Source organism: Pinus tabuliformis, chromosome 1_1 (assembly GCF_031772625.1).
Source record: "Pinus tabuliformis cultivar Carrire ecotype Pingquan chromosome 1_1, CPIR1, whole genome shotgun sequence".
NCBI classification, from domain to species: domain Eukaryota; kingdom Viridiplantae; phylum Streptophyta; class Pinopsida; order Pinales; family Pinaceae; genus Pinus; species Pinus tabuliformis.
In genome coordinates this window covers 612,717,004-612,743,514 of record NC_142297.1, presented here as the reverse complement: position 1 = coordinate 612,743,514, position 26,511 = coordinate 612,717,004, and the positions used below count along the sequence as shown (strand labels likewise).

At 37.9% G+C, this 26,511-nt stretch overlaps 1 protein-coding gene across 3 annotated transcripts in view; it reads left to right on the top strand.

Moving 5' to 3' along the window:
- Positions 1-26,511, top strand: part of LOC149214773 (DNA primase) — a 344,533-nt gene that overhangs the window by 130,296 nt on the left and 187,726 nt on the right. For all 3 annotated transcript variants that reach the window (XM_089390964.1, XM_089390963.1, XM_089390965.1), the window contains one exon: positions 14,367-14,541. In XM_089390964.1, coding sequence (XP_089247090.1) covers positions 14,367-14,541 — 175 coding nt within the window. The remainder of the gene's footprint in view (positions 1-14,366; positions 14,542-26,511) is intronic.

The following is a 26,511-nucleotide window of genomic DNA, read 5'->3' as shown; positions in this document are numbered from 1 at the left end:
TCCCTAGAAGTTACATGTCGTGAATGTAAAGCTGCTGTAAATTTATGTAGCTTTGCTGAATCTGTCATCCGTGAGAATCACCATCCAAGAACTGGAGAAGCTCCTCCTTCCACATCAGTTAATCCATGCTCGAACCCAAAATGTTCAGACATTCCTTTTCCCCATGAGCCAGAGTCTGACCATGTTCTAATGATGCATGAGATTATCACTCTAGAAGGGGAAGATCCCAGATTGACAGAAATGTTCAGTATAATGAGGCCAGCCAAGCCCAAATATGGACTAGGCTATCTTGAGCAAGCAAAAGGCCTGATTCCTTCATGTAGATTTGGTCCTATTCCAGATGACTGTAAAAAGCCTGCAGTCATGGAAATGCACAAGTTCTTTACTCTGATGAATGGCTTCTTGAAATCAGAAATAAGTTCTAAATGGATGAAAGCCATGTTGAACTGGGACTTATTTACCAATCCAGAAGCAGAGCAGTTTGGCCTTAGTCATACTATTGAGGAGAAGATTAAATTATCTAAAGATTGGAAACATTATATGGAAGTCACAAATTCTTGGATTTCCTTTTATGAATGGAAGAAAAATGTTTCCCCTGAAGTTGTGTTGACAGGATCATCCTCTTCATCATCCACCAAACATGCTTGGACTGCTTTAGATGGCAGTAGAGTAGAGACTCCATCTACTTTTCCTCCATACAGAGGAATTATCATCGGAGAAAATCAAAATGCAGCAAAGGCAATTCCTTTGGTTCAAAAAGATGATAATGCATTGGGGATAGATGGAAGGATTCAAAAGGCCAGTGAACAAATCAACTGGACTAATACAACAATAAAGGGTCTGGAGATAAATACAGCAAAGGCTGTAGAAATAAAGGAACAGTTTGATACTGTTCAAGTCTCACTGAATGAGGTTAACAAAAACCTCAACGATGTACAATATACTTCATCTATTGTTAGATCTTATGCCAAAGAATCTTTAAATAAAATAGAGGAAGTTGAAGAGAAAATAGTAGACCATATGGATACTACTAAAAATTTGATATCTGGTTTAACTGAGAAGGTTGAAAAAATAAATCTGTCAAAAACTGATAATCTAGTTCCTACCTCTTTTCTCTACAAAAGAAATATAAAGATTCAAGATTCTGTTAAACCAATCAACAGGTTCCCGGCTCTATTTCCCAAAAAAGTAGCCACATCTTCAGCAGAAAAACCAGAGGCTACATAAAAAGTCACCATTGTTGAGGATGTTGCATCTGAGGTATCTTTAATTGCTTTTTAAGTGCAGCAATATCATCGTTCTTCTTCTTTATGAGTTGCTCGGTAGCCTTTATATCTTTGGGATCATGACCCAACTCAATAACTAAGTATTCCAAAGACTTAATCCTTGTATCTTTGTAGTTTTGTAGCTGATGGGCAGCTATGGCTTTACTTGTAAGGGTGGAGTATATCATCTCTCTAGCCTGTTTATGCAGTTCTATCTGGTCTATGGGATGAATATCCCTTGCCAATACTTAAAAGTCAACCCTTTTGAGATCTAAAGATGTCTCGGTAGCCTTTATATCTTTGGGATCATGACCCAACTCAATAACTAAGTATTCCAAAGACTTAATCCTTGTATCTTTGTAGTTTTGTAGCTGATGGGCAGCTATGGCTTTACTTGTAAGGGTGGAGTATATCATCTCTCTAGCCTGTTTATGCAGTTCTATCTGGTCTATGGGATGAATATCCCTTGCCAATACTTAAAAGTCAACCCTTTTGAGATCTAAAGATGTCTTGGGCTGCTGTGCTATAGGTTTGATAAAGGACATTTGAAGTTTTCCTTCCTTGATGTCAAAAGCTGACATCAGTCTCATTTGATTTGTGGGAGTGAGTTTCAGATATTGTGCATAAGTATGAGCTTTGAGCTTCTCATTCCTCATTTTGATTTCTTTATATCTGTCCTTTATGTCTTGGTCTTTGTCAACAACCCTACTGAATGAAGAAACTTCCACACTTAGCTGCCTCTCCAACACTGAGTCTGTGATGCAGATGGCTCTTGTATGTCTCTAGATGGGGTTGTGGGCTCGCTTCTGTCTACCTCTGCGTTGGTCACCTGTGCTGATTCTTTTGTATCTTCCTGTTCAGAAACAACATTGAGCCTTTGCCTTTTGCTGTGACTGGTTTCAAACTGTACATTAGATGTTTCCATGCCTGAAGTAGAAGCTCCTTCTCTGTTTCTCTTCGGATTTTTCTCCTCATTCTGAGGAGTCTGCATGATAAGAGGGGTGCTCATGGCTGGCTCTTGTTGTTCAGGTACCTACAGAAACGAGCTTTCATCAAACTGCCTTTCCAAGTCACATAAGGCATTTTCTACATCTACCTTTGTACTGTCTCTGTCTACCAGAGTGTTTTCCACCCATTCAGATTGATTTGCATATCTTTCTATCTCTGGTATGGGGTGGTGGATATAAGGTCCCAACTTGGCCTTTTTTCTCAATCTGGTCATGAATTCTTGAGGATCATACCTCCACATGAAACTCTGTTGGAACTTCATTTGCTGCAAAATTTGGTCTGCTTCCTTCCCTGCCTCTCTAGAATTGCAGATGAAGGGGCCTAATTGATCTTTGATTCTGAACTGGGTTTTCTTCTTGGCTGAAACAAAATTTACTTCATCTGAGTTCATTATTTGCCTATAATACTCCAAAGCAAATAACCTCATGGGGAGGTATTTGGGTAGTTTATATGGTGCAAGCTGGCACCCATAAATCCTTATCTTTGTATGGTTTTGGTTCAGGTGCCAATCTCCCACTTTGGTTTGTTTGGATAGCTAGAAGGCTCTTTTTATATCTAGACTTATCCTAGGTGGAGGATTTCTTGAAAGCATGGTCATGACTGGATGTACAAAAGAGTCTATAAAATCTGAATAAGTGTATGGTGAGCTATACTTATGGAACAGTGGGGTCCAAAAAATGATAGACCTGGGCTAGCCTTTGGTATCCAGCTTCTGGAGGGGAAAAGGAAATCTGTCTGGCTGATAATCGAAGAACATATGGTAGAGTATTTGAATACTCTTTCATTGTTCATCTTGGTGAACTGTTCATGCATTCTCTGAGCTATGAACTCAACATAATTGTACATAACAGCAGGAGGCTGTCTTGGGGTATAGATTGACATGACAACAAGGACAAGTTCATCAACAAATTCATCAGCAGAGCAGCCTAGGACACATGATATCATGGTGATGATTTGTTTGCCCCTTTTAGAGAACATGGCATAAAGATATGGGGGGGGGGATTTTTAGGAATGTGCTTCTCTTCAACAATGAAATCTTGGAACAATTGAGCCAGTCTGGAGGGACTTAGTTTGGAATATTGTTCTAACAAATCTCCAATTGAGAGTGGAGTTAGGTTTGGGCTTGGTTGGAGTTGCAACATTTCATTTATCGATTCGACTGTGATAGTAAACAACACCTTCTGGTCATGAGACATTATGGTTCTATGGCTAGGGATGTAGCATGCATGGCACATATGAACAATTTCTGGGAAGATATGTACTTGGGGGAATTGATATTTGGGCAAATTTGACTCCCAAAGGCCAATATCATCAGCATGGTTGAGGTATCTGTCCCTACTTTGACAATGGATTCTAAGCAAGTTACCCTGGGTAGATGTATCTTTGATTTGGAAATCCTTGTCAGCCAAGGGAAGGTGGTCGAGGTCCAAATGGGAGTTGTAATTGGTCTAACGTCCAAGGCAAGAGGGGTAGCCATAACTTAGTTCCTGTGGATTTAAATTAGGCGCTGGGGGCTTGTTCGGAGGTTTAAAACGGAAATCGGAACTTCTTAAAGGGTTTTTGGCCCCAGGTGTTCTTAAATTTAAGCTAATTTTCAATTGATTTGACTTAATGAGAATGCTTGACAGGCTGAATTTTTCCAATTTAGAACAAGGAGTGGTATTCTATGGTGAAATACCTAGAAGTGGGCGAATTGGCTTCAAATTGGTGGTTTGTGGTAGCTGCAGTGGTTGGTACGGTTTTGGTACTGACTGGGAGGTCAGTTGGGCTATCTGCAGTGCCTTCTAGAGCGAATTTGGAGGTCTGTTGGTCAATTCAACATTGGCAGGAGTCGCACAGGTTTTCTCAGTTTTACAGGGAAAATGAGTGAAAGGGGTGAAAAGAGGGATTTTTGGCCTTTTATAGAAAAACAATGGTTTTTTGGTAGGTTCATTTACAAATGGATAGTTGGCGGTTATTCAGTTAAGCGGGGAGGCAGTATTGGAGGGCCGTCTTACCACTTTTGTGGCGAGGGTGGTTTTTAGGAGGGGTCGCCCAATGTGCTTTAGAGCACGACATTTAACATTTGGGGGGTCGGGGAAAACTGCCTTATCGGGCGGGTAAAGGTCGGCGATCGGGTTTGGCCGATATGGAAGTAGGCCGTCGGATGAGAGGGGCAATGATCAAATGGTAGTCGGGTGGAGAAGATGCATGGAGGAAATGAATGGGAGTTGAGGGGGGGCCCATAGGTTTAATCTTTGGCGGTATGGGATTAGTTTAGGAATTAATCCTGGGTTAAGTGATCGGGCGGGGCTTAATCCCAGGATTAATAACTTTTGTCGGGATAGGGGTGATTTATATAGTTTTTATAAAAACTAAGGGATTGGGTTATTTATATAAAGAAATTAATTAATATGGGATAATGGAATTTTGGGGATTATATAATAAAATTAGAAATTAATATGAAATGTGATGGGCAGAGTGAATATTCCTTAAATAAAAGGGTAAAGTGTATTATTTTCGTACTTCGCTTTACACTTAGGATAAAGTGTTTTTGTGGGTTTTGTAGTGAAATAGGATTTACATGGGGGTGGTTCACTTTTCATAGGTAGATAAAGTTTAACCTTAGAAAAAGGGGGTTTTATTAGGGAAATGAGGGAAAATGAAGGGGGATGAATTTTTATAAAGGGGACTCTAGCACTTGTTGTCCATAAGTCATTAAGCCGAGGGTCTAGTCCCTCCAAAAGTCAGAGAAATGCTCTGAGCTTTTTTGACTGGTAGGATTTAAAGTACTAGAACTTATTTATGGGAAATTAGTAAGTAGTGACTAAGGGGATATTAAATAAACCAAGTTTTAAACCATCGTCCTTGTTTTGCTCATTGCTTATGCACATTTGAAAAATGCTTTTAAAACATGACATAAGTGCTTTTTTGTATTCACTTGATATTTCTACAACCTTTCTTCTACTTACCCATTTACTCACTCTACCATTTTTCTTCATTTTATTTGGGTGCATTTATGCTGGCAAACCCTTATCAATAATTTTCTTTTACAAAGTAATCTATCTAATTCTAATCTTATATCATCCAAGGGATCAAATTAAACTGATGAGCTCCTTTTATTTACTCTACCTATTTAATGATCTGCCAAGGTTAAACTGTTTGGTCACATTTTATTCTCTAACTATAAACATAAAATTCAAAACATGGTATAATCAAGATTAAACAGTTAGATTACCATGGATTGTGGCATGAATAACAAGCTGCACACAATCATTATTATGCATAAAAGTAAATAGTAGTGGCATTTTGACTTGCACACTTTCATGGTCTCTTTTGTTTTTTAGGGTTCATATATTTTCATTTTTTTGACTTTTTCTTATTCTTTTTGTCCTTCGATTATTCTTTTAGGACATATCCTCTTTACATTTTTTAATTTTTTAATATGGAAAACATTTGTAGAAAGCAAAGGTATGTACAATATTACAAGGCTTAACCTTAGTCATTCAAAATTATGACTTCTATTGGTATAGGAACCTAACAGTTTCATTGTGCATGAGGAGGATTGGTTATGCGGAGGCAACTCCCACTGATCTCTCACCAAAAATTGCATGTATGACACCTATGATCATGTGTCAGTGTACTCCCATTGAACTATTATACACAGGTCTGCGTATTGGTTAAAATATGCTAGTGTGGTCCTTCCTTTAACTGCCTGTGTACATTCCTTATAAACTGGCTGCTTACATTAATCAACATAAATTTAAGTGGGGAGACAAGATTTGTCCTATGTGGCAGTCATGTCCCCCGTTGAAATTTAACTACGAGATCTGTGGAGAGGGAAATATATGGTAGGCAATTCGATTTCCTTCGACTGAGTGCAACTGTGACTTGTCTAGGTGGCTGCTATGTCACTCGGCTTGTCCCCCACTCAAATATTTTTATATTGATTTCTTTTGTCTTATATGCCAAGTCACTTTATTATCTTCCATGTTTAAATTAAATCAACTTTGGAACCTCAAACATTTTGTTGTACCGCATGAACTTCAACGTGATGCTTGTTGACTGCTTTTTGACCACCCTTTGACTTGCTTTGACTTTGAGTTGTGTTTCATGTGGTGGGCCCCACATGGCTGCCACATCACCCTTGATATTCCTTTATATTTCCATGTCAAAATTTGACTTTGGAAAAATTCTAAATTTTTCCAATTATTCATTTTTTTTTGAAAATTTTCTTCATTTTTTGCCACTGACATTAGGAAAATTGACTTTTGAGGGACTATAAGTCAATTTTTGACCCCCAAAGTGGGTCCTAGGATAATGCTGGGTCTTTGAGGATGAATTTCGAGTAGTCACACACCCTAGACATTTCCTAAGGCCACTTATTTACATCATTACATAGAAAATAATTTAAAAATCCCGTTTTGCGGGAAATTTTTAATTATTAAAAAATCTTACTTAGACCTAGCCAAATTCCACGAATTTTTTTGTGTGATCTAGTATGGTAATATACATCGACTCTAGACACTAAGATGTGTTAGGGGCTCAACTTTCAAAACGTCACCTCGGTTTTGGGGTAAAAAATGAGTGAAAAACCCAGAAAATTATCCGTCTCTGAAAAAGAAGGGATAATTAACCAGATAAAAAAAATACTCCAAGGTGTACTCGTTTCCTGATCGAGTCCCAACACCCTAGGCCTGTTACAGACTCAAAAACTCATCATTACTAGTATCACTTATTACAATTTCCCGCAAGGTGTGGAATCTGGGTACAAGAAAGATGCTGAGAAGATAGAAGTGGAGTTAAAAAACTCTGTTGAATGATGATATCTGATGGTACAAGTGTCCTCTGGATCATCCTTAGGCATGGAGTCTTCATATAATCATCAGGTGCCACTCCTGTGGTCAACAGGAACATTTTTGAAGAAATCAACCCACTCTTGAGCACGGCATGGAAGAACCTACATTTTGACATTTCAAAGTTTCATCATTTGATTTGTGTTTGCAGGGATCCTTGGCTTTGACATGTAGTCAAGACTACTTCATTTAAATCATTTACCTTAAACATTTGTGCTTACTTTGATTATATTTTCTAATAAGAGCATGTTGGTGACTAGGCTAGGAGAGGAGTTCTAATCTAATCCTTGATCTAGTATTCTTGTATATTATTTGTAATTTTTTTGCATATTTCCCTCACTATTCTCCACTCACTTTTGGGTTTGTTTTGCGGAGGTTTTGACAACCTTTTCAAGAAGTATTTTATTACTGACCTCGGCAGGGACTTAGGCTCGCAAAGCTGTAAACCATATCGAAATTCCTTGCACACTGTCATCACCTTTTGGAGCAGATTTTTCCCAAGGCTGTGAGCCTTTGGAGGCATGCTTTCTCTGCTAGACTGTGACCTCTCGAAGACTGTCCCTTACCCCTTACCCCTGCTAAGCTGTGAGAATTTGTGTGAAAATTCGAGAATCCCACCCGAATCTGCTACTGCAACAACTGATTAAACTTCTCCTATCTGTTAAGCACTGAAACAAATTATTTACTGTTTCCTACAACAAATATTGAAGCTAATACAACTGCAACCTTCTCTTAATTAATTAATTTACCCAAAACAAGGACGCAACAATGGAGAAAAATTCACACAAGTGACAGTATTTTTTGGACAAGTGTCCCCGAAGAAACCCAATGCGGGAAAATTGGTGCAACAAATCTGAGGGTTTTATATTATTAAGCAGTAGTTTTTGAATACAACTCTGGGTGCTCTTCCAGTAATCCTGTTACAGAGAAAATAAACTAGCAAAAAAACTTAGTAGATTACCTCACACTACTCGGCAAGTCGTGGCTGTTCTGGCAGCTGAACCAACTGTCCCCAACTATCTCTGTGTTGCCCTTGCGTGGGCCTTGCGTCAGCCTCTAAGGCTATGTGTCAGCTCTGCGTTGGGTCGATTTGCTCTCTCGGAGCTCTGACGTCAACCCTCCCGGCTCAGACGTCAAACCCCAACAAATTTTCAGACTTTTGCTGGGAGGACTGTGCTGCCTCTGCATGAGCCCTTCTGGCTTAGTGTCAACCCCTCCTGGGTACTGCACTGCCTCCTTTTGGTGTCTCTCTGCCTCTCTGTTGTGTATCGCCTCTCTGTTGTGTATCCTGGCTCAGGAGAAGATTCTCCAACCAAACTATCCCTGCCACTCATTGCAACAACTCACTATCGAAATTCACCCGACAGCTGCTCTGCTTCAGAAAATCGAACTTTTGAACTCTCTGTGTCTTTCCAAGTGACCCTCAAGCCTCCTTAAACAATCTCCTCGTTGACATTTAACGACCTAGATTAGAAGCTAATCAATGGCTAAGATCATTTCTACTTGATCCTCGTCTCCTTCTAGAAGTTACACCCACAGTTAGATTAATACCTTTTAATTATTTTATTTTGTATTAATTATTTTATTTTCCCAAGTTTAGACTTAGGGTCCCATTAAAAATAATTAATTATTTTAATAAAACTGTTTCTGGGTGGAATTTTCCAAAATGCTTTCTGGGTTCTTTGGAATACATGTGCCCAAGCCTACCAGAAATCAACAATTTGGAGGAATATCACCCTTCTTTTTTGCACAAAAAAGGCTGCTATCAAGCTCTGTCATAACAATGATTAAAACAGTTCTTTCCTCTCCCTTGGTTGACAGATTTCATCATCTCAAGAGGCTAGAGTTTCAAGATATTATTTGAGGATTCTCTTGTATTCCATTGCCAAATTTTTGTGAAATTTTGTCACTGTTTTCTCAAGAAGGGATTCTAGTGTTGCAAAGTAAAGTATTTATTGTAAAAACCTTCTTGAAATTGGAGCCTTTCCTCACTATAAAGAAGGGCTTTCATCATTCTAACATCGAGTTAATAAAAGGCTGATTTTTCTCAAGGGAGCTTGAGAAGTTTTTTCCCATGGTATCCCACCTCCTCATTTAGAGGGAGGAAACCCTCTTGGGTGGTTGACTTTCTTTTGTCTAGTTTCTAATTTGCTCAGCTAATTTGCCTATATGCATCATTTCATTTGCTAATCTAATCTAGTTGCGCATGTTTAGCTCCTAACCTCAACACATAACACTCACATTTTCCTATTTTGCAATCAAACTTGCTATTCTGTTTTTACCTTGTATTGTGCAATTCATTTGTCTAAGGCTTAAGCTACAACACACGACAAGCAAGGCATAGCATTTTCATTTTATTTAGCTAATGTTTTCTTGGATTCATGCTAATCACTAATTTTTATCTCAAGTAATCTAGTTGCAAACTTATTTTGAAGTTTCATGCTCATCTTGGTTTATTGGCAAACTTTGTATCTCACTTTTGAGCACATTTTTTGGGCATATCTTTACAAGTCCATTTATTTGCAACTTATCTTGAGCAAATTTAATTGTGTACTTTTATTTAGCTCATTCTATTTACAAGCTACTTGTTAGCGTACGATTTCATGCAATAATTGCCATTTTCATTTCAAAGCTTGTGAGTTGATATCTTAAAGCATTGAGCTAATCTGCATTTCCAATGAGTTGTTGGTACATGTTCTTTTGAGCACCATTTCAAAATTAATATCATTGTTGTATCTCTATTGGAAGCACGTTATCATCAACATACCTCATTGGAAGCATTTCACTCATATTTAAGCATTTCATTTGCATGCTAAGTTAGACTTGCATCTGTAAAAACTACCTCCAAGCATAAGCTTGGTTGAATAGACATGTTAAGACAAATTTTTCTGATTTTTCTTTCACCTGGTACAGAGTAAGGTTAAAATGTGTGACCTCACAGTTCTCTTGTGGTTGAGCCTTTATAGGGACGAAGACACATGCATTGCAAGTATCCTAGGAAGGGTATCGTTAACGAAGCACTAGTGCCTCCTCAACCCATCTTCCTTGCAACTCATCCCAATCTTTGCCTTGTGGTTATAATTTGAAAGGAAGATTTCTCACCATCGGCTAGGCATTTAGATTTAAAATTAACCAAGATAATTGCATCACATAGTCTAGTTTTTTAGCATCATCCCATCAATACCATTTTATGTACTTGTCATCTTGAAATTTATTTGCTCATGGTTATTTGATGTTTTATCATTCTATTTGAGCATTTCCCTTATAAGTGTGAGCTCCATTTAATTTTTGCAAGTTATATTTTTGTTGCTCATATTTCATATCTTGAACTAACATTTGCTTGACAATTTTCCCATTCTAGCAATTTATTATATCTTGAAAGACACATTCTATATGCAAGTATTGTGATTTTACTTTGAGCATATTATTTCTTGCAAGTATATTGACACTGGTCTAACTATAATTTTCTTGTAGGATTTATCTTTGTTGAAATTTATTTGCTTCATCTACATTGTTGATACTTAAATGCTCATGGTTATTTGAAACTTGCTTATCATTTTGATTTCAAGTTATCTTTCAAATTGTTGAATGGTGAATGTTCTAATATACTAACTATCTCCTAAAACTTGTTACCTTAACAAGCCTTCCTTTAGAATCCATCCTTAGGGTCCACCCCCCTTGGCTTTAGCTAGGAGAGAGCCTAAGCGGAGAGAGTTGGGATTAGGTGACAGCCCCTTCTCTGAGCTTTGCCACCAAGGCCACACCTAGTGGGGTTGAGGATTTTTCCCACATTAATTTAGGTGTGTAAGCAAGATGACAACAGGAAGCACAAGGCTAACCAATATCATAATGCAACCAGATCATATAGGAGGGCTATGCCAGACTGCAAACTGCTCTATTCATCAAAATTTTTACTATGGTTACCCCTGCTGGAAGGAAGGGTCACAAACCCCATTACCAATTTCTTGTCTACTGTTATATTTCATTCTCAACAGTGTATGAAACAAAAGTTCCAAATTATTTGGATGTAGGTTTTTTTGTCTACTTCCTCTTCCTTCCAAAGTGGCTTGACCTGAATATACTTTTCTGGCCAGGCCTTCTTCTTTGTCAATCTGTTGCTCCTTTGTTTACATTTCAAAATTTAAAACTCTCTACCCGGCTTAATATATGCCAATCTGAATAGAATGGTCTGCTATAATGGGTAAAAAATCATGCTCTCAAAACAATGGATGAGATAAGGAGGCAGATTCATAGTTGTGTTTCCCACGAACTAAGACTGCAGCTACACTGTGGTTGGAAGGCACCTACTGTTGAGGTCTTCATTTCGTTAAATTGTCTGTGTTTTTACACAGTTTTCCCTGAAAAATCGATTTGTCATTCAATGCAAATTTTCAATTCCATGTAGGTTGAATTTCCAGATGATCAAAAAATTTACTATGCAAATAACCTTTCTTGGCTCGAATCCTGGTTTTTCTTACTCTTTGCAAAGTCACAAGGTTGTCTCATCAACTACTTAATAAGCTAAATTGTAAGAGGTAACTTGCTGCCTGGCAAACAAAAAATATTTAAGATATTCAATATTTGACACCATTCATTCCATGTCAAGTCCTTTATTTAGACTTAGAAAAAGGCATACGGTATACCCAGTTGTAAAGGAAGAAATGAAACTAAGTCTAGGGTAAACATACATGATAGTTCATAAGCTGCAGATGTAAAGGATCATAGAATATAGTTTGTAAATTGCAATTTCACAACTGGAAATGCTATGTAGTATGTACATACTAGATAGTCCCAAAGTACATATGACATGTTACATAGTGTCATAAGTACATGTTACATGTTACACAATGGATAATTTTCACAAGATAGTCCCAAAATACATGTTACATGTTGGATAATGTTCACAAGATAGTCCCAAAGTACATGTTACATGTTACATAGTGGATAATGTTCACGATATTTGTTGCTATTTTTGTTCCGTAGGTTAATATGGCAATTTTGTGCTTGTCCCTTGTTGAGATTGTCCTCACTTTAATGATTTGAGGAGGAGAGTAGGTTACTTCTCCTTCCTTGAAATTCTTGAGAATTGAGAGACCTAATTTAAACCCTATTGCAAGTAAGCTAATATGCCCTAGTGTGTTGGAATTAGATTTTGCCCTTTAGAAAACCCTAGGTTTGGTTTGTATCCTAGACTTGATTACCCTAGGTGGAGAAGGCTCTAGTCTTCATCCATCTTGTAGCTAGAATTTAATTTTTATTTTAAATTGCAAAATCCTAGTTTAATTAAAACTATATTTGAGACCCCCAAGGTCCAGGAAGCCTTAGGATTGACCCATAGATCCTGTGAACCCCATTGCTTACATTACACTCATCTCCATTTAACCTTTGCTTTTACAAGAATAGGATTTGGTGGATTAGTTTGTAGTAGCCTTGGGGGGCACTTAGCTTTAGCCTTCCAAGGGTTATTTAATCCCCAAGTCTGAACAGAAAGCCTCACTTGGGGTGGCTGGTTGTCATCACTAAAATAGAAGAGGGGCTGCTGCTGAGGTGACAGTGGTGACACCCTTGGTTTGTTGCACATTTTCCTTGCTTGGTCAGGCTTTGAACTAAGGTGTGAGATTTTGTGGTGACAAGCCCCATTGTTAGACTTGATACGGGTTGCTTAGTGAGGCTTTGCACTAAGGTGCTGAATATTGTTGCAATAGGTCCAATTTTGACCACTGTTAAATTTATTATTGCTGTTGATTTCTTATTGGTAGATCAAGAGTGTGTTTTTGGTGTGCAAGTCAAATTGAAGTTTACACAGATTTATTTTATTTGATAACAATATACAACCCCTAGGAACACTCCCCTAAGGCTAGAAAAACACCAATCCAAACAAAGAGACATCTAGCAGTGACAGGGATTGATGGCGTATTATTATAAGGCAGGTCTGCTGGTGGAGTTTTGCTTGCTAATAGGAATGGAAGCAGTGATAATATAAAGTACTCCATATTTAGTATCTCAATATTTATCATTTCTTGAGATGATCTTATGAGGATCTTAACCAAGGTTAGATTTATATGTAGTTAACCATTTCCAGTTAAAAATATGACATAATCGTCTTTGGCTTCCATAGATCCATCTCTATGATTATTGTTGATCCAGTTTGTTGAAATTTTTTTGTCTTTTGGATTCCAACTCATCAATGAGGATTTTTCTTATGATGCCTGTTTTAGATCCCAGATCTACTCTACTGTTGTGAAAGTATCAGCCTACCAATGTACACAACACAAGTGTACATAAGGCACATGTACAGTGTACACTAATGCCCTGTTCATGATCTTTCCCTCATTATTATTACATGACCTGCTAATTACTTCGTCACTCTTGTTATATGTATGCAGCTACATGCTTCCAAGTAATGTCCATCTCGAGGCTAGCAAAATTCCTCTTATCATGAACCTTGTATACTATAAAAATTAATATTTAAAACCAATGATACTTGGGAAGAAATAAATCGACATTGAAGAGTAAGAAGGAAATAATATTATAGGGCAAAGAAAGCTACCTATCAAGACATTTCATCAGGGTTGGATTACTATATCATAACCAAATAAATGATCAACAATCATTTACTTTTGGAGTAGCTAATGCACAGAGTTATTTACGCTTCTGTTTGGGAGCATTCTCTCAATGCAGTGGAAGAGGTCTTCCATAACTTTTGATTTAACATGGAGGGATTTACCATAGAAAAAATGGGTGAAGATATAACTCAACCAGATGCAAAGGATTGTATGAGGTTTCCACTTGTATTCAATGATCTCCCAAATATGGCCTGCCAATATGGAGATCTACAAACAAGAAAAAGAAGTGTGAGTAATTATAATGTTACTTTCAAGGATGGGGAAAACATCATTTTTGGTGGAGATTTGTTGGGAAAACATCACATGTTTTGAGATTTGGCCTTAGGTGCTGTTTCTTGTAATTTTACGTGTTGTTCCTTGTTATTGTTAGTGTTATTCATGTAGATTCCTTATCTGAAATGTCTGCTTACTTTTCAATAGTCTTTTTTGGTTAGGGTATCTTTAATAATTGCTGAGCAATTGTCATAACACAATGTTTGATATCCTACTTTTTAATCCGAGAACCAGAAGTTTTTGCCAAATGAACATTGTTTGGAATCAATTGCAAGAGTGCATGTAGTTTGTACCAACTGCATTTAATAATAACTTTTATCTTTGCTTTTAAAGATTTTGTGTCACCTTTAATTTTACAGGGTTCTCCTTGCCATCTATATTTTGATTTGGAATTTAATCGCACTCTAAACGTGGAGGCAAATGGAGTGGCAATGGTAGATCTATTGTTATCCGTCATCTCTGACAGCATGCTTGACATATATGGTCTTCAATTTGAAACTGACTGGACAATAGAGCTTGATTCCTCAACGACAGGTTTGTCTATAATGTTGCTGTTTTGAAGATTTACGTTTTCAGATCCATAGCATAGATAAAATATTATTTAATTTCAATTTTTTTATAAACAGGTAGAGATATCCAAGTATTTTAAACACAACATTTTTCATATCCTCCTAAACACAATCACGCTTGAGTTGAACAGCATTTCAGATGTAAAAATACTTATGAAGTTCATTTTCACCTGTAATTGATTCGTTTTTGGGGACATTCTACTGTGTATAGCATCTTCCTTCTGTGTGATCTAGAATATAATCTATTCACCAATTTAGTAGTCATTAGGTTTGCTAGATTTCAAGATTGGGCATTGCATCTAGAGAGGCTACAGATTATTTCTAATATCATCAGAAAACTTATTTAGATAACAGAGGGGAATGTATTTGTGTTGCATAAGGATACATGGTCTGATGATGAAGCTGCAATGGAATACAGGCTAATGTGGAACACTAGTTTTGCGTGTTTGAACCTTGCATTTCACCAACTCAAAATTCAAAATCTATTGAGCTTCATGCCTTGTTTCGAGGTCCAGAGCATTACTACTTGTGGGGCTGGAAATGCAGCTGCAGTTGGTCGACTGTTGATTCAATTTCATTAATGCAGAGGGCATTTTAGTGTGGCTGGCTTAAAATGGTGGGAACCTGTGTTCGGAATGACATTTAGAACAAGGCTTTCTTATCTCAACATATTTGAGGTTAGCCACTTCTCTTACTATCACATTTCTTGCCAAAGTAACAGATCGAGGGTTGAATTTTAGTGACAACAGTAATAAGTCTGCTTATGCTTGAGTTGTGAGTATGGATTAAACCATTGGTACAAATGGAGTTACTGGATAACTTGGGAGTTTCAAGAAGACAATTAGAAATCAATATTAATTTTCATTTGTTCTGTAATATATCTGAAGCCATCATAATCTTCACTATGTTCCACCTCCAGAATGGTTATAATTTAACGGCGTAGTTGATCTATCTTATATTATGGAAGAATGTGAGGCTAAATTATAATAAGTAAAAGCAAGGTTGATCATGGACATAATTTTATCAAGCACTCAAGTGCTTTATGGGGTTAAAGAGACCTTGCTTTTGTGATAACAACAAAGAATTGAAATGACATTGACAAGATTGGAGCTTATGTTTCAACGTTGGTGCAGAGTTTACAGTGCCATTAGTTGAAAAAAATTTCAGGAACTTTAGTTTTGACCAATTCTGGATGTTACTCTTCAAGATGCATGAGTGCTTGAAGCATCATTTCCAGCAGTTCTAATGGATTGTTTAAATCCACCTGTAAAGAGATTAGATTTGCAAATAGAACAGGGATATGATGGATTTAGGACCACTGCAAAAGAGTGCATTTTCAGATTTCAGAAGGAAATCTTCAAGTTATGTCTCAAACCATGATAGGTTATCAAATGAGAATATGTGCAGCAAGGAGGGTTATAAATAAAAAATTATTTGCACAGTCTTCCTGACTGTAGGATGTTCACTTTATCATTTTGTGACTAAGACAGAGAGGGTACAATTATTGATGGGATATTGGAAGACAGTGGTTATTCTCACATGTAATTCTTTGTTCATGCAACCTGACCTGATAACAGAAAATGTTTGTAATCTCGTTGTGCACAGTCTTGGGGGAAATGCATATAATTTGTAAAGAGGTCTTCAATTAGTGTGTAATATCCTCTCCCAATTGATTGACTAAGGGAGGACGAAATATCTTATCCAATCCCGTAGGATATAGTCTTGATAAAGGGGGAAAACTCAATTTTTCCAATGTTTGGGGCAACATTTGGAAAATATTGGGTTGGCTGGGGCAAAAAAGCCCAATTTGGGGTTGCAATGCAACCCTCACATTTGAGAAACTCCTTGAGGGAATCTATAAATAGATGAAAGCTGGAACAATTTGGATCAAAATATATTGTTTCTTGAGCTGTGGCTCTGAGGGTTTTGATACCCCTTTCTCTTTACCAATTTCGGTGGTGAAAGATTCCACCCTAGTTAGTCTTTATTCTCCATTCATCTTCTGTTATTAATTGTTAGGCAGATCCATGGAAATTGGTATCTGTCTAGTCAAGTAGAACTCGGTGGCACCTTCAGTCAAAGGTGTTAATTGTTGTGAGATGTTTTGAGGGTTTCTGAGCAGCTAGGGCAAAGATTGGGAATCTGCATTGTTACAGGAACAATTCTCGGCAGCAAAGCAGAAGAACACCATCTGAGCAGTGAAGGGTAAAAAGGTGAAAATCGGACTGTGTGAGGACAATGGCTATGTATTTTGAGACTGATGACCGCAGAGGCTGCCAGTGTCACAGGGCCACAACTCTGTCCCAGGCAACGAGTTGAGTACCCTCTTCGACCAACAAATTGAGAAAGACAGTCCAGGTTCTGTAGGAAAGTAGGTTAAATTAGCTGTTACAACACCCAGTTAAATTGAATCTGATTTGTTTACATTTGTAACAGTATTATTGGCTGTGTACAACCTGGGTTTATTGGACAGTCAGTCCAACTACTGTGGATTTAAGGACATACATCAATGAGCAAAATTAAGCCAATTAAAGAGGATTTTGCTGAATTTATCCACAATACTCATGCAATGAAATAAAAAAGCTTTTATTAATGAGGGTTGTATAAATTCAAAAGAAAAAATAAAATTTTGATGCCTTCTCATCCTAGGGTATGAAGGTTAGTGCCTTATCAAACCTAGGGTATGCAGAGTCTAGGATATAAACCTAGCTAGGGTTTCCTTTAGAGAAAATCCTAATTCAAACAAAACTAGGGCAAATTAACCTGGAGTTGTCTATAATGCGACTTTTTGGAGATTCCGGTGACGGAATCCGGCGGAAGAAATTGAGGTTAAATCTTGATTTGTTGTAGTTAAAATGGTTTTTTAACTGCATATTTGGATTCAGCACCCTGAAAAACCCCTGGGACGCCTTGATTGTGCAGAAACTAGCTATCAAACTTGCGATTCCAATAAATTGCTGCCGGATTTTGACCAGAAAAACCCACCGGAAAGGCTTTCAAAAAGTCTCATTATAGACAACTGCAATTAACCTACTTGTGCTAGGGTTTGAAATTAGAGTTCTCAATTTTCAAAGTAATTTGAGGGAGGTAATAAATGAACTCCACTCTTTAAACTCTTGGAAGATGGGATATCTCAAGAAGGGAAAATGCAACAATATTGCCAAATAAACCATCCTAACAATGAGAATAATAATCCTATGAAGATAAACCAAGTCAAACAAATAAACCAACTTACTTCACCATGCATCAACAAAAACTCAACATCAAAAACTTGAAAAGAGACCACTTCACCACAAAATTCCACCTTTGGGCAAGTCACTCAACTAAGCCAACATTGAACATTAGAGAAAAGAGCTGGTAATTGAGTTATAATTGAAATTTTCACAATTAGAGATGGGAATCAACCTCTCTATTCATACAAGGTTAGATAGGTCGATTTCCCTCCAGAAGGCTTTAAGAGCTCCAACAACTAACATTGTTATGTCCCTATAATAGTAGTGTATTTCCTCATTGTTATTGTCAGTGTAGCCCTCTTATTGTTATTGTTGTGCCCATGTAATCCCCATATTGTTATTATTGTGCCCCATAGAAGCCCAATATTGTTATTGTTGTGCCCTTACATTATTATTGTTATGTCGGCTCTGATTATATTGTGACCCCTTAGACTCCTATATATAGAAACAAGGTTTTGTCATTTGAATCATCCAATAATTGTTCATTTGTGTAATGTAAAAGAGATTGTCGATCCTAGAAGAGGCTAATTTTGAAGTCGTTGATCTATCTCTTCTTCTATTTTGTGAGTTGGTTGCATAACATTTAGTATCGGAGCTTGGGATTCGGGGTTTCACTTTTTCAAACAAGCCATCTTGGTATTTTCTCCATAATTTTTTTTCTACGAGGCTTCTGAAGCTAGAATTTTTACCATGTGGAGCCAAAATCTTGATGAACGACGTGTAAAAAATCAGATCTTGGTTAGCTATATTTTCGGAGATATGATCCGGGGAAGTTAGGGTTTTTGTAGGCTCCAAAATTCCGTCATAAACAGGTGACCTAGGGAAAATTGTCATAACTTTCGTTTCAGGCATCGGATTTGAATTCTGTAAAAAGTGGATGAAAGTGCACAGACTGTAGTTTGTCGTGTAGCAATTTTAAGGCTGAAAGTCGAAGCAATGACAAGTGGTACTCCGTACAAGTTCGCTCTATTGAACTAGTCTATTATCATCTCATCGTGGGTGATCGTACATAACTCTTCCTTGAAGACTCCAATCTTGGTTTGACTTGTGGGTTTGGAAAGAAGACTCAGAGGGCTACCATAGGACGAAATTTCAGACATTGGAGATAAGAAATTACAGAGATACAATAGATTCAATATCGGCTTCCTACAAGTGAGAAAAAGGTGCGTAGTTTTTAAAATTTGCATAAGTTTTGTTTGAAAAATTAGTTTGAAGTGATTCAAAGGGCATAGTGAAGCATAATTATCATTAATTGATGCCTCGAAGAAAGAAAATGGAAACACCTAGTAAGCAACCCGAAAGCTCTACTATGACACATGAAGAAGAGGAAGAAATGAAACATGATATATCAAAATTACGAGACCAAGTGCAACAAATTTTGTTCTTACACAAAGTAACAGAAGCTAAGTGGATGGTTTGAAGAATGACATGGAAGCTAAGATTGATGGTATAGAATCAAAAATGAAAGGCAACATGGAAGATTTGAAGAAAGACATGGAAGGTTTGAAGGAAGTTTTGACAAAGTTGCTACAAGAAATGCTTCCTAATGACGAAAAGTTAGTAGAGGAAACTCATGATGAGAACAAAAGAAATGTTAATCATGATTTCATAGACTCTAATGTTGGATTGAAGATCCACCATATTCCAAAGATCGATATGAGGAAGTTTGATGGCAAGGATCCCGTAACATGGATACTACAGATGGAGCGATATTTCGATCTCCGTAATGTGTAAAACACACAAAAGGTACGCATTGCAACTTTATATTTAGAACCCAATCAGTTTGCATGGTATCAATGACTTTGCTCTCGTAAACAAATTGTCACTTGGTCAATTTTTACGGAGGAAATGATATCACATTATGAGGATACAAAGAGCAACACCTTTAGCCAATTGATAAATCTCAAACAAAAGGGTTCAATGGTAGAGCACATTGAGGACTTCCAAAAATTGAATATAAGGGTGAATGATATTCTAGAGGAGCATATGATTGATGCCTTCATAGGGACTTTAAAGGATAACATCCAACATAAGGTTCGCCTTTGGGAACATGATTCATTGGAGAAGGCATTCAGGTTGGCAAGAAAAATTGAAAGAAAAATTATGGCAATAAGGAATCCCACCACTTACAACTATAAAGATGGAAGTGTTGTTGCTCCACCACTCACAACTATAAAGATGGAAGTTATGTTGCTCCTAGCCTTCTACAACCTACAAGGTTGACACCACAACAATTGGAAGAAACAAGAGAAAAAGGGCTTTGTTACAGTTGTGATAAAAAATACACTAAAGGTCATAAGTGTGCTGAGAAGAAATTATTTTACATAGATTGTGAAGAGGAGGAAGAAAAGGAACAATAAAAGTCAAAAGAAGAGGATATACACTAGGAGCTAACCCCAGAGAAAGAAGAAATGAATCTGACCACATCTTGTAACGCATTGGCAGGAATTACCACTCCTGAAACTCTCAAGATAGAAGGACATATCAAGAAGAAAAAGGTAATAGTGTTGATTGATTCAGGTAGTACCCATAATTTTATTCATTGTAAGATAACCAAGGAATTGAATTGCTTCCTATATCCAGCACTAGAGTGTCAAGTGATGGTTGCAAATGGAGGAACTATAAATTGCTCTAGAAAGTGCCATAATATCAAGCTATCCATGGGAGAATATGTGTTGAATAGTCCAATGCTTTCCATTCCAATGGGTGGTGCTGATGTTGTACTAGTTGTCCAATGGTTACAATCTTTGGGTATGATAGCTTTTAATTTTCAAGAACTTTTCCTGATTTTTTTTTGGAAGGAAAGGAAGTTGAATTAAGGGGTATCACAGGGAAACCAGGAAATATAATCAATTCTAATGGCATGACAAAGCTTCTAAAGAAAGAACAATGGGGCGTAATTGCGCAATTATGTTTACTAGAGGTTCAAACATTGAAATCATCTATTTCTCCAGATCTCCAAAAAGTCTTGGACAATCATTCCAAGGTATTTGAGACTTCTAAAGGCCTCCCACCTAGTCATTATCATGATCATGCTATTCATTTGATTCTAGGAAGTGTTCCTCCAAACATCAGGCCTTACAGATATCCCTATGCCCAAAAGAGTGAAATTGAACGTATGGTTGCAGAAATGCTAGAGGCTGGTATAATTCAACCTAGTCAAAGTTCTTTCTCTATGCCAGTAGTATTGGTGCACAAGAAGGATGGATCATGGTGCATGTGTCCGAATTATAGGGAGCTCAACAGGCTCACTATTAAAGATAAATTTTCCATTTCTGTCATTGATGAATTATTGGAGGAATTACATGGAGAAATTTGCTTCTCCAAGTTGAATCTTCATTCAGGATATCATCAAATAAGAATTAAGACTGAAGACATTCCGAAAACAACATTTAGAGCTCATGAGAGTCATTATGAATTTTTGGTCATGCCTTTTGGCCTTACCAATGTACCTTCTACATTTCAAGGTTTGATGAATTCCATTTTCAAACCCTTCCTTAGAAAATTTGTGTTAATATTTTTGGTGTTATACTAATCTATAGCAAGTCTTGGAAGGATCATGTTCAACATGTTGATAGGGTGCTCAAGCTATTGGAGGAGAAACAATTATATGCAAAAACCTCCAAATGTTTCTTTGGAGTACAGGAGGTGGAAAATTTGGGTTATATTGTATCTCATGAGGGTGTTAAGGTAGACCCTAACAAAATTAATGCTATTAAAGCATGGAAAATCCCTACATCCATAAAGCATCTGCGAGGATTTTTCGCAAGTTTGTTAAGAATTATGGGAGAATAGCAACACCTCTAACAACATTACTGAAGAAAGATGAATTTTCTTGGACTCTAGAAGCAACTATGGTCTTTGAACATCTTAAAGAGGCAATGTGCGAAGCACCGGTCTTAGCTACACTAGATATCACAAAAACCTTTATTGTGGAATATGATGCCTCAGGAAATGGAATTGGTGTTCTTTTAATGCAAGAAGGAAGACCAATTACTTTTGAAAGTTGTCAAATCAAAGGAAAGTATTTACACCAAACTATTTATGAGAAGGAAATGTTGGCAATACTACATGCACTTAAGAAATGGTGACCTTACTTAATGGGAAGACACTTCAAGGTAAAAACGGATCATGATAGTCTTAAATACTTTTTAGAACAAAGATTATCTTCAGAAGTGCAACAAATATGGGTCACAAAGATGTTGGGTTATGACATTGAAATCATCTATAAAAAAGGGAAGCAAAATGTTGTTGCAGATGGACTCTCAAAAAAGGATGAGGATGTGGAAGCATTGCTTTGCCATTACTATTATCCAACTAGATTGGATAACCGAAGCAAGGGATGCATGGAAGAATGACGAAGAAGTATGGACACTCATTCAAAAGTTGCAGCAAGATCCCAGTACATTTGATACATGAAAAATGATTCATTATGGTACAAAGATCACTTATACCTTTGTAAGAATTCCCATCTCGAACAAAAGATTCTTCTGGAATTGCACACCTCTCCCTTAGGAGGGCACTTAGGATTTTTAAAAACTTACCACAGGGTTAAGAAGGAATTCTTTTGGGATGGCCTTAAATCTGATATTCAAAAGGTTGTAGCGGAATGTTTGGTTTGCCAACAAAATAAATTTGAGACAATTAAGACCCCGGGTCTGTTGCAACCTTTATCCATTCCAAGTCAACGTTGGGAGGAGGTTTCAATGGATTTTATCACAGGTTTACCCAAGTTCGAAGGAAGGAGTGTCATCATGGTGGTAGTTGATGGACTTACCAAGTATGCACATTTTTGTGCATTATCTCATCCATTTAAAGCTAGTACAATTGCTACTGCATTTATGGAAACAATTCAAAAGCTACATGGGAACCCAAAGATTATTGTAAGCGACAGAGATCCCATTTTCACTGGAAATTTTTAGACAAAATTATTTTCTTGTCTGGGTACTCAATTAGCTCATAGCTCATCTTATCATTCTCAATCTGATGGGCAAACTGAGATAATGAACAAATGTTTGAAGGATATCTTCGTTGCTTTGTATCTGATAAACAAACACAATGGGTCAAGTGGTTACCTTTGGCTGAATGGTGGTATAACACTTCTTTCCATACTGCAACAAAAATGTCCCCATTTATGACACTTTATGGATATCATTCACCATCCATCACATCATCTTTAAGGGAAACTTCTAAGGTTCAAGCAGTGGAAGATCACATCAAACATCAACAACAAATTCTCCAACTCTTAAAGGATAACCTCACTTTGGCACAAAAAAGAATGAAACAACAAGCATATCAACATCGTAGTGAAATAAGTTTTGATGTAGGCGACTGAGTATTTTTACAGCTACAACCATACAAACAAATGTCCCTTAAGCAAGCTAAGAAGGATAAAAATTATCACCACAGTATTATGGTCCTTACAAGGCGTTGCAAAAGATTGGTACTATGACATACAAATTGGAGCTTCCCAGATTTTCTTGAGTGCACCTAGTTTTCCATGTTTCATGCTTAAAGAAAGTTATAGGTGATAAGCTCCCAGTTCAAACGATATTTCTAGAGCTTGACGAGGAAGGAAAAATCAATTTCATACCTGAAGCAGTCACAGAAACAAGAACTTGACAACTACGAAATTGATCAATTTCAGAGTATCTCATCAAGTGGAAGAACTTACCCGCTGAAGGTTCCACATGGGAGGATGAGAATTTTATACAGAAACATCCAAAACAAATGAAGCATTGAGGATAACACTTTTTTGAAGGAGAGGGGCATGTTAGGTCCCTATAATACTAGTGTATTCCCTCATTGTTATTGTCAGTGTAGCCCCCTTATTGTTATTTGTTAATTTTAGGTATGTTCTATGCTTAGAGCAATTTTTTCAATTTTCACAGTTAGCTCAATATCTTTTCCAGATTAGCAATCACATCAACATTAGAGTAAACTGCGGATAGAACATAAACATAAATCGCAGAAGACAAGCCAAGACAAGAGGACACAAGATGTGGCGCTAGCCAGGGACAAACCCTAATGTGGGGAAACCCTTGATCAATTCTTCTTCTATGTTCTTCAATAGTTCAACAGAGAGAGAGTGAGAGAGATAGTACATTTACAATAGAAGTCAACATTTCGACTTGACAAGATAAGAACATAGATCTTCTCTAAGAAGATGTCTAATGAGGTAACCGATATGGACTCATGTGATTCCATCACCCTATCATAGTGCTGCATCATGCTGCACCATCATACTATGTCCATCGTCATAGAGCTGCACCATGTTGCATTACTACTGAGCTGTACCTCATCATGTTGTACCCATCTTGCTGTTCTTCATCATCATGCTGCACACATCATGCTGCTGCACCATATCATCATGCTGCACCTCCTTGTGCTGCATCTTCAAACTGTACCTTACTATGCCCATCATGCTACATCCCCTTGTGTTGCATCTTGATACACTTATGCTACACCTTGGTACACTTATGCTGCACCTTGATACACTTGTGCTGCACACCCTGATACACTGCCCATAACAACTCTTGCTATGGTGCTATGGCCTGCGGCCTAGCACATAGCAACAAACGTATCCCAGATAGTGTCCAATCATTATTAACGCAACAACATTTAGTCTATAGAAATGTCAACTCTTGAACATGCTGTAATGCTGCAATTTAGGGTCTAGTTAGGGTACTAACCACAATCCCTAACAACCCATCTTAGCTGGCCAAGAATTCCTCCTAATGACCGTCGTTGTCCTCCAATGAGATGCTGCCCTCCACGCTTCATCATTACAGTCCTCCTTGATATAGTAGACCTCCCAAATAGTCCCACTAATGAACTGCTGTAACCTTCTCTTTTCCTGTGGCTAGGGCAGTCATGAGACTGCATATAAGGAACCATTCAGATCCCTTCTCACAGCAGTCTAAGGGCACATGAAACCCTCCACAAATGCGGCCTAGAATAGTGTTAATGTGACTGCATTTAGGCTTGCGTTCAGCCATGTATAGACTACGTTTAGGGCACGTTTAACCCTTCCTTAGATATGTAGTTAAGGCTCCTTTAAGGCCTCCTCTTGTCTGCGGATTAGGGTTGCCTTGCTGCATGTAGAAGTTCCCCTAAAGAGTGGGTAGATCTCCCTTCTTTGCTGCGACTAAGAAGCCTCTTTTGATTGTGGTTTAGGGCATCCTTTAGTTGCGGATTAGGGCTCACTTTAGCTGCGGATTAGGGCTCTCTTTAGCTACAGATTAGGGCTCTTCTAGCTGCGGATTAGGGCCTCTTCTAGCTGCAAATTAGGTGTTGAAGTTTCTAAGTTTACTTAATTTAGAAACCCTTCATGCACTTTTCCTGATTTATTCCTACCTACTTGTTAATTTTTATTTAACAAGTTATTTACAAAGCAAATACTGAAAATAAACACCAGTGCATGCTCAACATATCACAGATCAAAAACTAAAAGAAACAAGAACAAACACACCACATGACACCATTATTTTTTCGACCAATGTCCCCGGAAAAACCCAATGCGGGAAAACCAGTGCAGCTAACTGAGGGTTTTCTTATTAAGCAATATCAGAGTATAATCTGGGTGCTGTAACTGGCCTACCCAACAGAGAATTTCCTTAGCAGCTATACCCCACAGTTTTAGAGAAATCACTTGGTTGAAACCCCAGAAAACCCTTCCGGTAGCTCCTCAGCACAAAACTACTCCTGCGACCCCAGTGTCTGCCCAATCTGGACTGCGTCAACCCCTCTCTGTCTCACGCTGGCCCTGCGTCAGCCTTTCTTGGCCTGTGTCAGCCCCAGGAGGCCTTGCGTCAGCTACGTTGGCCCCTCTGGTGCTCTGTGCAACACTTGGCTGCCTCTACGTGGCCCTGCGTGAGCCCTTGCAGGCTCTGCGTCACCCTCCTTGGCTGCTGTGCTGCTCTCCCAGCATAATCTCTGCCTTCTCTGTTCCTCTGTACTCAATGCCTCTCAGCTGCTCTCCCGATCACTGATTCTATCTCTCTTAGCAAACCCTGCTCTGGAGAATAGAATGATTGATCATTTGGTGTACTCTCCAAGTGACCCCCAAGCCTCCTCTTATACTTTTCCTATTGACATTTCAACGGTCGATATTAAGTCCCTAATCAACGGCTAAGATTAGATCTGACTTGATCCATGTCTTTTGGACCACTCTAACACAGATTCATATTAATACACATTAATAATTTATTTTCCCTAAGTTTAGACTTAGGGACTCCATTAAAAATATTAATTATTTTAATATCTCCTAATCTGTTTAGAATCTGCCCAAACCCTTTCTAAGTATTGGAGATCTCATGTGCCCCAACCTCTCCACCAAATTCATGGCTAGAGCACATTCGATGCTACCCCAAATCAACATTAGGGTCTCTTAGATCTGTGGCCAGATCTCCTACAAGTTTGCGGCCAGGGTTGTCCTAGATGACCCTTCTTTAGGGCTGCATAGGAAGCATCTCCTCTAGACCTCCTCTTCCACTAAAAACCCAAACAAGTGGGGAGTGAGATCACAAGAGATGATTATCAAATGACTTGAAGTCCTCCTTTATTTATACTAAAACGTTGAGCACAAGTGGCGTATATTTGGTTGTTGGCCGACCTTGACAAATTGTCCCATAACACAAATAAATTCATATCTCCATGAATACTTATCGGAATTGGATGATCTTTAGATCAATCCTACACCT